This window comes from Meleagris gallopavo, chromosome 29, assembly GCF_905368555.1.
Source record: "Meleagris gallopavo chromosome 29, MGAL_WU_HG_1.1, whole genome shotgun sequence".
NCBI lineage: Eukaryota > Metazoa > Chordata > Aves > Galliformes > Phasianidae > Meleagris > Meleagris gallopavo.
The window spans coordinates 3,230,394-3,241,682 of record NC_139432.1 but is presented as its reverse complement, the minus strand read 5'-3'; the positions used below and the strand labels follow the sequence as shown (position 1 = coordinate 3,241,682).

The 11,289-nt window shown below is 45.9% G+C and overlaps 1 protein-coding gene across 1 annotated transcript; it reads right to left on the bottom strand.

Moving 5' to 3' along the window:
* Nucleotides 1-2,088: 2,088 nt before the first annotated feature.
* On the bottom strand, nt 2,089-9,706 carry SOST (sclerostin). Its single transcript, XM_010724556.4, has 2 exons — nt 6,319-9,706; nt 2,089-3,995 (listed from the first exon to the last, which is right to left on the bottom strand). The coding sequence occupies exons 1-2, from the start codon at nt 6,536-6,538 to the stop codon at nt 3,574-3,576; spliced, it is 642 nt and encodes a 213-aa protein (XP_010722858.1). The 5' UTR covers nt 6,539-9,706; the 3' UTR covers nt 2,089-3,573.
* Nucleotides 9,707-11,289: the final 1,583 nt, after the last annotated feature.

Genomic DNA, 11,289 nt, shown 5'->3' with positions numbered 1-11,289 from the left:
ATGACGGCATTACTCTGTCAGGCACCAAAAAAACAATTCTGGGGGCTGCGTAGATTCTTAAGAAAGAGAAAATTTCAATAGAGAGCACCCAAGTGGCAGGAAAATGCCATCTGGAACTGCCAAGACATGGCAAAAAGTGATTCACACCGCAGCTGCCCCACCTGGGATGGCTGTTTATGGCACAAAGGGATTCTCACCATCATTGGGAGTGTTCAAGAACTGTGGAGATGTGGCACTGAGGGTTATGGTCAGTGGGGTTGGGTTGGGGTTGGACTTGGGGATCTTAGAGGTCTTTTCCAACCTGAATTGTTCTGTGATTGTATGAAGGCACAACCTGGGCTGGCTTTCCCAAAAAAACGTGGGTTAGGTAAAGGTGGGCTCCCACTACCTGCCTAGCACAGGGTTTTCAGTCTGTTCAGGTGTACACTACATTTAATCCAAACTCAAGCTATGTATAAGTACATTCCATATTAATTTAAGACCTGTTTACTACAGAAAAGTCATTCTGTACTCCCATATACTTTGCTCATTGAGTGCAACAAGCTACTTACAACTTAATACCAGGTGGCTAAAGCAGTATGTGATTATTCCTTCTGCTTTTCCTCCTGTATTTCTCAGGGTTGACTTCCTCGGGCACTGCTGTGGAGCTCTTGCATGAGATGCTGCCTGGGTCTGGGATGGATGGAGTGACACTCTTTGTAATTATAGAGCCCAATCTCAAGCAGAACCATTGGCACTTGGTGGATTTCAGCTGCCTGTGAGGTTATCTTTCACTGAATATAATAACAGGTTTGGTGTTTGGGCCTTACAAAAGTCCCTTGGGAGGGTGAGTTACTCTGAGTTTGTCCCATGGACGCCACGCACCTAGGAACACAATTCAAGATTAGCCCATAAAATTGCTGTTTCCAGTGGTTTCCTCTGGGTATGTTATGAATACTTTTGTTTGGGAGGAACTGGGAGTGCATAGATTTGGTGTGAAGGACAAATGGAAATTTCTTGCAGATGCTCATTCTCAAATCTCTGGTTGATGTGGCATTGCCTGTGTTCAGCCCTGGGACCCTAAGAAATGCTTGCAGCAAACACAGACAGGGTTAATTAAAGCACCTCTGTATTTCTGTCCTGTTCTAGGTGTCCTTGTAAATGCTTTTCCAGTGCATAGAGATCTAGTTGTAAGGCAGAAAAGTGCAAAAGTCTGAATGGCAGCTTATCAGCAGGATAAGTCTGCACAGCTGATAGAAGAGAATGCATGGAAGTTTTTGGTGTTTTTCTTTTCTTGATGGTTTCCTTTTTTGGTTTGGTTCTATGTTTTTTTTTTGTTTTTGTTTTTGTTTTTTTTTTTTTTTGTTTGTTTGTTTTTTTTTGAGGGTGGGGGTGATCTTTAGAAAGATGCTGGTGGCTCACTTGCAGCAGATCCTTCATCTGTGAAAAACCTGCAACCAGCACCTGTTCATGGGCTTTGTTTTTTAAGGGAGGTGACCTTTTAAATTGCCTTGGGCATTGGTCCACATTATTATCTTAAAAACTGGCTGCTGCTTTGCAGCTCTTGCCTGGTGTCCTTCAATGAGAGAAATGTGAAGCAATGAGGGATATGGTGAGTGGGCATGGTGGCGATGGGTCGGGGTGGGATTTGAGGATCTGAGAGGTCTTTTCCAACCTTTATGATTCTATGATTCTAATCAAATGTCAATCAAGAGTTCTTGATTGAAGGTCAATGGCGTTCTTGGGTTTTTTAGTGGGTTTACCAGGTTGAGAACCTGTGAATTGGTGTTACTGGGAGGAGCTGGGGAGCTGAAATCTGCTGAGATGCTTTCAACCTGGGGAGTAGAAATGAGAATGGTGACGTGGGGCTCTGAGCTCCACATCTGCCCAAGATGATATTTCCATGAGAAATATGCCCAGGAGTGAGAAGCTCCAATATGGAGTACCCTTAGAGAAGTGTCATTTATTAATTGGAAATTAAGGATCTCGGTGCTCTGCATCATAGAAATGTACGTCCCAGGCTGGAGCCAAGCCCCAGTTCTGTAATTCACTGCCTTTACAGCAAACAGCTCCATACTGCAGCTGAAAATCAACGAGTCTTCCCATAATTAATCATTATTTCTACTTTATTACCAATGTATTTAAAATTCAAAATAACAGACTAAGATTTTTCAAGCAGTATAACTTCTCATTCTCTACAAGGGAAAATGTTGCATAAATAATTTTTGAGACAAAATAAATACATAATTCACTCTTTGAAACAATAGCTTTTCTCTCTAGATTCTTGTCCCACATAAAATAACTGCAAAATCTATAATCAACATGGCAAATTGCCATGGTTGATATGATCTCTGCATAAGCCCTACACAGAAAATAAGAACAGAGAGGAACCGTCTTTATCCCAAGTTGTGTTCATCTGATTCTAGGCCTAGCACTTCTACAGGATATGTACAGCGTGTGGCTATTCACTTCCCAGTAATATTCTTTAATGGAAAACACAAACTTTAGTCTGAATGTTGAGAAGTACAGTTGCTGTCAAACTAAAGATGTACCAGAGCTGCACATGACAAAGACTTTTCTAAAGGAATTCATGACTTTCAGATTAGCAGAGGCCCATTTCTCACGCAGAACCCTTCTCCCAGAACTTGGCTTGCACACTCTTAGCTCTACAAGGTGTATGGCCAAGTAATTCAAAGGCTACGGAATAGGAAATGTACATTGAGATATCTAGGTTGATACTAAAGTCAGTTGTGTACTAGGAAATAAGGATTAATCAGTATTTTTTTTATGCTAAATTGTGCACATCATCAGCTGTTTACAGGACAAACATCAGTGAGGTTATCTCTCTTGAGAGGAGCATCCATTTCATAAAACTGCTTCCCTTAGGAGAACTCGCTTAACTGGTCCTAACCCAAACCCTTGCTCCTAAAGGAATAGGATGGTTTGGTTGTCAGCTCTCAGTTCTGAACCTGTTGACTCTACAGCATTCTAATTAGAAGTGTGACACAGATCAGTCACACTTATGAGAGCACAAATGTCATATTTTGGTTTTCTTTCTCAAAGGAAACCACTGGGGCATGAGGACACCTGGCAGAAGACGTTCCCTTCTGGCAGCCTGGCTCCAGCTGAGACCCAGCCCCAGCCTCCCCATCCCCAACATTCCCAACCCAGTGGGACTGCATTGCCCCACCTCACTTGTCCTGCACCATGGGATTCAGAGAAGGGAAAGGGATGTGGCATTCCTTCCATGTCCAGCCAGCAGAACGACTCCTAACCAGGTGTGATGTGACTGTACCCTAACAGCCTCGCCTCCCTCTCCTTGTACAAACCAGGTGGCCTCATGCTGACCCCCAGGGTGTCCCCTCCTCTCAAACTGAATGTAGCTGCTGCTCCCACCAGCTCGGTTTATCTCATTCTCTTATCAGACCATAACCGCTATCATCTGATGGATTTTGACTATGTGAGCCTTAGACCCAGCGTAGCAGAAGGAATTGGAACCACCTGCAGTCAGACCCTCGTGCTCAGCCTGTGCGTGCCGTTGTGTATGGTATAAAATATCCAGAGCTGCTGGGCTGCATCACTTGGCACGACCTCCTAATAGGCGTTTTCCAGCTCATGCTGGTTCGGTTTGCTGCTCCTGGCTCGGGACAGACGTGACTTCTTGTTCTTCTGCTGCCTGGCGGGCTCCTTCCCAAAGTCCTTCAGCTCGGACTGGTTGTGGTATCGAGTGTATCGCTTGCACTTGCAGGCTGTGACAGCTCGGAATTTGTAAGTCCGAGTCTCATCATCAGGACACGCCATCTGGATGCGCTGCGTGCGGGTGTGAGCTGGGATGCAGCGATAATCCGGGGAGTTCTGCCTCCACCACTTCCCTCTGCCGATGGAGTTGGGCAGGAGGTGGGATGGGACGCACTGCCCCGAGCAAACCAGCTCCTTCACGGGCTTCAGGCTGCGGCACGGCCCCTCCGTCACGTAGCGGGTGATGCGCATCTCTCTGCAGCTGAAGTCGGAGACATCTGCAAAGGAGAAGGGTGTTAACGTGTGACTGCTGCCTTCCCATCCACAAGGAAGCCATCAGCTCTGAGCCCTCAGCGTTGAGAAGGATGTGGAGATGTTGGAGAGGGTCTGGAGGTGGTTGTGAGGATGCTCAGAGGTTGGAGAACCTCTCCTATGGAGTCAGGTTGAGAGTTGGCTTGGAGAAGAGAAAGCTGTGGGGAGATGTCATTGTGGCCTTCCAGTACTTAAAGGGGGCTCATAAAAAAGATGGAGAGTGATTTTTATACTGATAGTCCTTTTGTCCTGATAGTGATAGGGCAAGGGGGAATGGTTTTTGGGAAAACTAAAAGAGGGGAGATTTAAATCAGATGAGAGGAGGAAATTCTTTGCTCAGAGGGTTATGAGATGCTGGCACTGCTGCCCAGAGTGGTGGGTGCCCCATCCCTGCAGATCCCATGGCCATGGATGGGCAGTGGGCTGCCCGAGCTGCTGCTGGGGGGCACCCAGCCCATGGCAAAAAGGTTGGAACTGGATGGGCTGTAAGGCCCCTTCCAACCCAAGCAGATTGTAATTCAGTCACCTCGAATGATGGGTTTGAGGTCTCCAAAGACACCAAAGCTGCTCTAGTTGCGAGACTCTTGAACCACCATGAATAGGTTGATGAATCCACGCCTGCCCCCCCCACAAGGCAAACCCCACACAGGGCTGTGCTGGTGAGCACTGAGCTCAGGGGCTGCCCAACACCAGTGCTTACTCTACAGGGAGTTCCACTGGCTTCATTTACCATGGACAAAGCCTTCCCCAATACTCTGGTTCAACTCTATTGACCTCAGAGGTTCCCTCCAGATTTAAACTCTTCTGCAGAAGGGAAGTTTTCCTTAAGTGCCTCTGAGCTAACATTCCAGGTGAGGGAAATTAGCAGTGCTATGGAATTTCAGTCATAATGTTCTCTAAATTTACTGCTTTCTGTGGTAATCCCAAATCTTCTCCTTTCAGAGGCACCTTTGAGATGATTAGGAACTTTGTGGGGTATTTTCCCCCTTATTTTTTTCCCATTGGATAACTATAGATAAATGAAACATTGGGAAATAGAAATCCTTTAGCATTCAGGATTTAGACAAACTTTCTCATGTAGGAATTGTCCTTTTCCAAACGTGCCTCTTTTGCCACTTGGGATGCTCTGCTATTTGACCTGCTTGCAACACACAGAATTTGATTTTTGAAGATGTTTATCAAACAACTCCATCTAGAGGAACACACGGTAATGTTCTTCTCTTAGGGAGAAGGTATAATTTTGAGTCATGAGCACGACTTGTGATGGAAATCCTCAGCTTACAAATGGAAGCCTGAGTCTGCCAGTCCTTTCTGTGCATATGTCACCTGCCCTGCATGTGCACAGAGTGCACAGACTGCAAAATTATTGATGCTGCTCTGCAACCTCATGTAACCCTGGAAGGTCTGGCTGCTTTTGGATCAGCATTTTCATTCCTTATGTCAAAAACACAAAAATAAGTATACAAGACTATTGCGTACCCTGATACGTGTCCAGTAAATACCCTTTACTCCCCCCTTTTCACCCCAAACCCCGTGCACATTTCAGTGGGATGGACCCTAATGGACATCAGAGCAGTCAGAGGCTCCAAATGAGGATTTGCAGATGTAAGTGAACCAACCTGCCTTGAGTTGGGGATGTGGGGCTGCCTGCAGGAAGCACAGTGCTCCCTTTGGGGAATTTCAGACCTCTACGAAGCAGCACTCAAAAATATCATTAGGTATTTTCTTTTAATATCTGATTTTAACCTCCAGATGTCCCTTCCGACCCCTGTGATGGAGTGAGCTTTGGGTGAGCTGCTATGTGCATTTGGCAGCCAAATGCAGGTCTGAAGGACTGAGTTTGCCCTGTTTCCAGAAGTGCTCCCTCTAAAACTCCTTCGCTCTCTCTGCCTTCCATCCGTCCTCCCAAAGCTGTTTTGCATCATTGTGAACATCACACATTTGCCCAAACGCAGTAAATCTATTAAGCAGCCAACCTACTTCCAAACCTCTGGCAAAGGGGGTCCTCTCCCATTCACTTGGGCATGAATTCCTCTTGGAAGTGCTCTAACTCCTGTTGCCTCCTGCAACCCAGCCGAAAATCCACTGTTAGCAAAGGACACGAAGCAGCACAGCTCACTCAGCTGAGCACCACTTCTACTGGAGGTCTCAGACCCCACCACCCCGATTCCTCCTCAATCTTTAATTCCCTTCCACACCTATTTGACTAAAAAAACCAGGTTCTGATAACACCTAATCTCTTGCAAACCTTTAGGGTCCAAAACAGCAATCTAACGTGATTTGTCTTACCATTAGGGTCCGGAGTTTGCTGTATATGCCTTCCCCCGTGCTTTGCCTGGTTCATCGTGTTGTTGTTGCTGTAAATCTGCTCCATGGGGGTCTCTGTATTTTCGGTGATCTCAGGGATGATTTCTGTCGCATCATTTTTGAACACTTGCCACCCTCCAGCTGCCCGGGATGCGATTTGGATGAGGACGCAGACAGAGCACACAGCCCAGGAGATCTGCATGGTGGCAGCTCACAGGTCGGCTCCTCAGCACCCTGACAGCCTCAGTTCCCAAGCACAGGCAAATCATTCCCCTTTTTTAAATCCTTTTTAGAACCAAGCCAGCCAATGGCTGTCCAAAGTGGGAAGGGCCAGACAGCAACTCATTCATCTCAGCTTTTGTCAGTGTGAAATAGAACGGGTGCGTGGGGGTGGCTTGGTTGACAGGACTCTACAACTTCCACCTAAAAACTCCCCGTGTTGTTGGGTTGTGTCTGGCAGCAGTGCGGGTTGATGGGAGCAGTTTGCACTGCAGCCCCACTTTCTCTGCAGTTTTTGGGATCTGGCATCTTGTGTCACAAACGCACCGAAAGAAACAGGAAAGAGCTTCCTTCCAAAATGAGAAGTTGCTTTATTTAACAGAAATCAGCTCTGAGGAGTGTGGCTGTCGGGGCAAGCAGCCAGGTGCTGCTTTCTGAGGTGCTCTCCCTTTTTTTTTTTTTTCTCCCTTATTTTCAATACATGCACTGTGGGATCACTGCACGCTGCTCCTTCTGCTGGTGTTTTGCACAAGGCTTGGGTGCAGCACACGAGATTATTTTAAACACAAGAATGTGGCCAGGCTGATTTCTGTGCATGACGCAACTAAGAAAAAGATAGAGATGATGCCCTTATGCCCAAGGCAGCTATGCCTAAGTGTTATTAATGCATCATGTTCCAAAATCTTTTGATATTCTTTTTCCTTGCAGAATTGAGATGCTAATGAGGACAGTTGGGTGATTTCTGCATCTCAAGGCCACAAATATTTCTGTGGTGTTTACAGATGCTATCAGGCTAAATACATCAATCAGGAAGAGCCTTTCAGTGAGATCAGACCCTGTGCTGAGCTCATCACAGCTACTGAAAGCAAATGTGCACTCAGAGCAGTGAAGGACACTTATGCATCTTCCTGCAAGGTCTGTCTCATCCATCCCCATGCGTGTAGAAGAGATTCCAAAGTGATTCACCGAGCTTCAAGCAATTTGAAACATTACTCAGAATGTCAATAGCAGCCTCTGAGTTCTCCTCTGCCTCTGACAGGGGTGGGAGCAGTTGGGGCTGTCTGGTTTCCCCCTGTTCCTGTAGGGAACTCGTTACCTAAGGCTTGCATTCCATTCCAGCCATTCTGCCCTGGCACAGAAAACAGGTGTCACCAAACGTGAAGCGGAGGTGTGCTCTCCTGTGGGGTGACCCTGATGATAAATAATCCATCCAAACAGCAGTGATGACCTGAAGGCATTTCACCTCTTTGCCCTTCCACACCCCCAGACACGCACAGCGGAGGCGTTTGTGTGCTGAGCTGGGGGAGCTTCAGCCTCACTGCTCCATTCCATGGGCTGCAGCAGCACAACTGCGTTTCTTTCAATTAAGAACGCCTCTTCTACCCAAAGCAATTGTGATGTGAATAGTGACGGTCTCACAGGCGCCACAAACCCAAATTCTGAGGCATTGCAAAGCTTTTTCCAACTGTAATTTTTCTCAGTTCCAAATCAATGTTTTTGGATTCCAGATGCATGCAGCAGGGAGGAATATTGTGTTGGAGGACCATGGGAACACCCACTGAGGGAAATGCATACTGAAGAAATGACAGACACCAGCTTGGGTATCTTCCACACAGGATTTCTAGCTTTTGGTTTTATCTTTCTTTGAAAACAAGCTGGGCTACGGTGCTTAATGAGTTAGGCTTGAAATTGTGTGTGATGATCTCTTGTGCTCTACTTGCAAGTCTTATAATAGAGCTGTGTGATTCCTTTTGTTTCTTTAATTGTTTTAAAAGTAAAGATGATGGGAACCAAACTGTGTGTTTTGTCAGACAGGAACACCACCAGCTCAGCAACCTTCTTCCAAGTGCTATAGGACAACACTTGGCACAACAGAACACAGCCAAGGGATGAATGGGAGAGCCCATCATCAGTGAGCACTGCTAACTGCTCCTCAGGGGAAGTTCTTTACTATGAGGGTGGTGAGGTGCTGGAACAGCTGCCCAGAGAGGCTGTGGATGCCCCGTCCATCCCTGGAGGTGTTCAAGGCCGGGTTGGATGGGGCCCTGGGCAGCCTGGGCTGCTATGAAATGGGGAGGTTGGTGGCCCTGCGTGTGGCAGGGGGTTGGAATTTGATGATCCTTGAGGTCCCCTCCAACCCAACCATTCTGTGATTCTTACCCTATTCAAATGTGTGTCAGAATGGCATAACTTTGTCTATAAAAGCTCAGTTTGTGTTAATTTCTGCACAGAGAGCATTTCCAAAAGTGATCAAGGAGCGCATTCACAACAATGTATTGTCAAGAAAAAGATGTAAAAGTTTTCTTAAGGTTTCTCTAAGCACTTGAACGATGCCCTCTTATAAACTGTCTGAACATTTATCTGTATCACCCGCTGGGAGAAGCAGCAAGCAAAACTGAAGGTGAAAATGAGAAGCTGCACTTTGCCTCTGGCACAAAACCTCAGCAAGGGCAGCCTGACAGCAGTAAGAAAAGAATCCCAGGGACGTTCAGATTCCTTAACTACAAACACATTCTTCTACGTCCTGTAGCTGCTTGCCTGCTCACAGCACAGCAAGCAGGAACAGTTCAGGCTGCAGCCCCCAGGAACAATTGATTTCTGCTCTGTTAATGAAGCACAAGAGGAAAAAAGAAAAAAAAAAAAGCAACAAACGTTTTTGATTTCTATCAGGAACACTTTGAGAGTGCAATGAGTTTGGGTTTGCTATAATGAGAGCTGAAAAAAATACTTCCTTGGCCTCGTTGAGGATCAGACATGTGCTTCTGTGCTTCCAGGACATGGCTGGGGTGCAGGTAGAGGGGGTAAAATAGCATCGTGTACTCATCCTGAATCCCTGGCTGCTGCTTTCTGGGCTCAAGACTTTGTGTCCTGCTGCTGTCACTCTGCCCTTTGAAAGCATCTGCATAACACAGCTGATGCAGTCAGTTCTGCCGTGTGTCACTTCTGGTGCTCAGCATGGCCCTCCCTGGACCAAGAAGGGTTCTGTGGGGCATCCACACCTCAGGGATGTGCACAGCCTGAGCTCTATGAACTCATTACCTACACACTGCCCCCAGAAATTCACTTTCTGAAGGAATCCCTTGCTTACTTCATCAGGAGTTGGATTTGGAAATCTACAACACCATTCTGAAACTGCTATTGACATCTATACATTATATAAAGGTCAAACTGGCATTGACAGCAGCCCCCCAGTTCCCTTTTCACAGCCCTTCCCTTTCTCCAACACATCCTTGTATACCTGGAGCTCAAAAGTTCCTTTTTAAATATAAAGTAAGTAGTGCTAAATAAATAAATATATATATATATATGTAACATATTATATATATATGTATATATGGGAACAAAAAGTGCTGTGGGAAGGTTTGATGGCACTCCCTTGCTTGCTCCCCCAAAATACTGCTGAGCTGCCCATGCTCGAGCCCTGTTCTCTCCCAGGGATCCTGCAGAGCCATTTACCTCTTCTGCACCCACTAATCCCAATGCTAAGCATGGACTCCTCTAAGTCACCAAGAGCTAACGGATCTGTATTGTTCTCCCACCAGACATCAGCAAATGTGCTGCTGAATGGTTCCGGCTGCTTGCCTTGCTGGTGCCAAGACATCAGATTCACATAACAGCTTTGGTCAGGGATGGAATGAGGACTGCTTAGTGGGGAACAACGAGCCTACAGCTCCATCTGGTGAGTCAGCTGGCCAGCTACCTTGGCAGGGAATTAAAACACGGAGAAGAAAAAAACACAACAAAAAACAACCAAAAAAGCCCTCAGCTGAATTACTCCCACAACTTCCACTTACAGGGCTTGTTTCCAAAACAGAAGAAATGAATACGTTGTCCAAAGAATAAAAACTGGAATACAGTCATTGCCCATTCAAAAGTTACAGACAGCAATTAAACACAACCGGCTCCAGAAGGCAGCAGCTCAGCCACCGGCTCAATGTCAGGTCAGTGCCATCAAACCTTCCCACAGCACTTTTTGTTCCCATATATACATACATACATACATACATACATACATATATATATATGTTACATAATATATATACACACATACATACATACATACATAAATACATATATATACATATATACATATATACATATATATATTTAGCACTACTTACTTTATATTTAAAAAGGAACTTTTGAGCTCCAGGTATACAAGGATGTGTTGGAGAAAGAGAAGGGCTGTGAAAAGGGAACTGGGACTGCTGTCAATGCCAGTTTGAACCTTTATATAAATGTATAGATGTCAATAGCAGTTTCAGAATGGTGGTGTAGATTTCCAAATCCAACTCCTGATGAAAAAGCAACAGCAAACGCTCACCTGGGTTCTGCACTGTAATGCCATGCACAGGATGCATTTGCTGTATGAGGAATAAGGACATTCATTCTCACCTGCAACCCCCTGGAAGATAGTTCCTCAGGGCTGTGGCCAAAACAAACCACTGCTTCCAGTTGTAGCAGATTTAGTTTGTTCTGCACAACAGAAGTGGGAACGCTTTGGTGTGAGGAACATTGCTAACGTGTTGTTAGCAATGGTTTTGCCTTGTTCAGCAGGAGGAGGATGGGTCGGATGTGAGTGCTGTTCCAGCTCAAGGAGCACATACACGCAGTGCTCTGATCTGCAGGGTATTGCTGGAAGATGCACTCTCCTGGCACTGGGAGGTAAGCCAGCCATACACATCTTTAGGAGGAAAATGTGTCCAACACTTACATGAGTTTGAAGGGAATTAC

Excerpts from the sequence above, each read along its gene's own strand:
- SOST (XM_010724556.4), bottom strand. The coding sequence starts at position 6,538 with ATGCAGATCTCCTGGGCTGTGTGCTCTGTCTGCGTCCTCATCCAAATC. Across the intron at positions 3,996-6,318 it reads GCAAACTCCGGACCCTAATG|ATGTCTCCGACTTCAGCTGC; the intron begins GTAAGACAAATC and ends TCTCCTTTGCAG.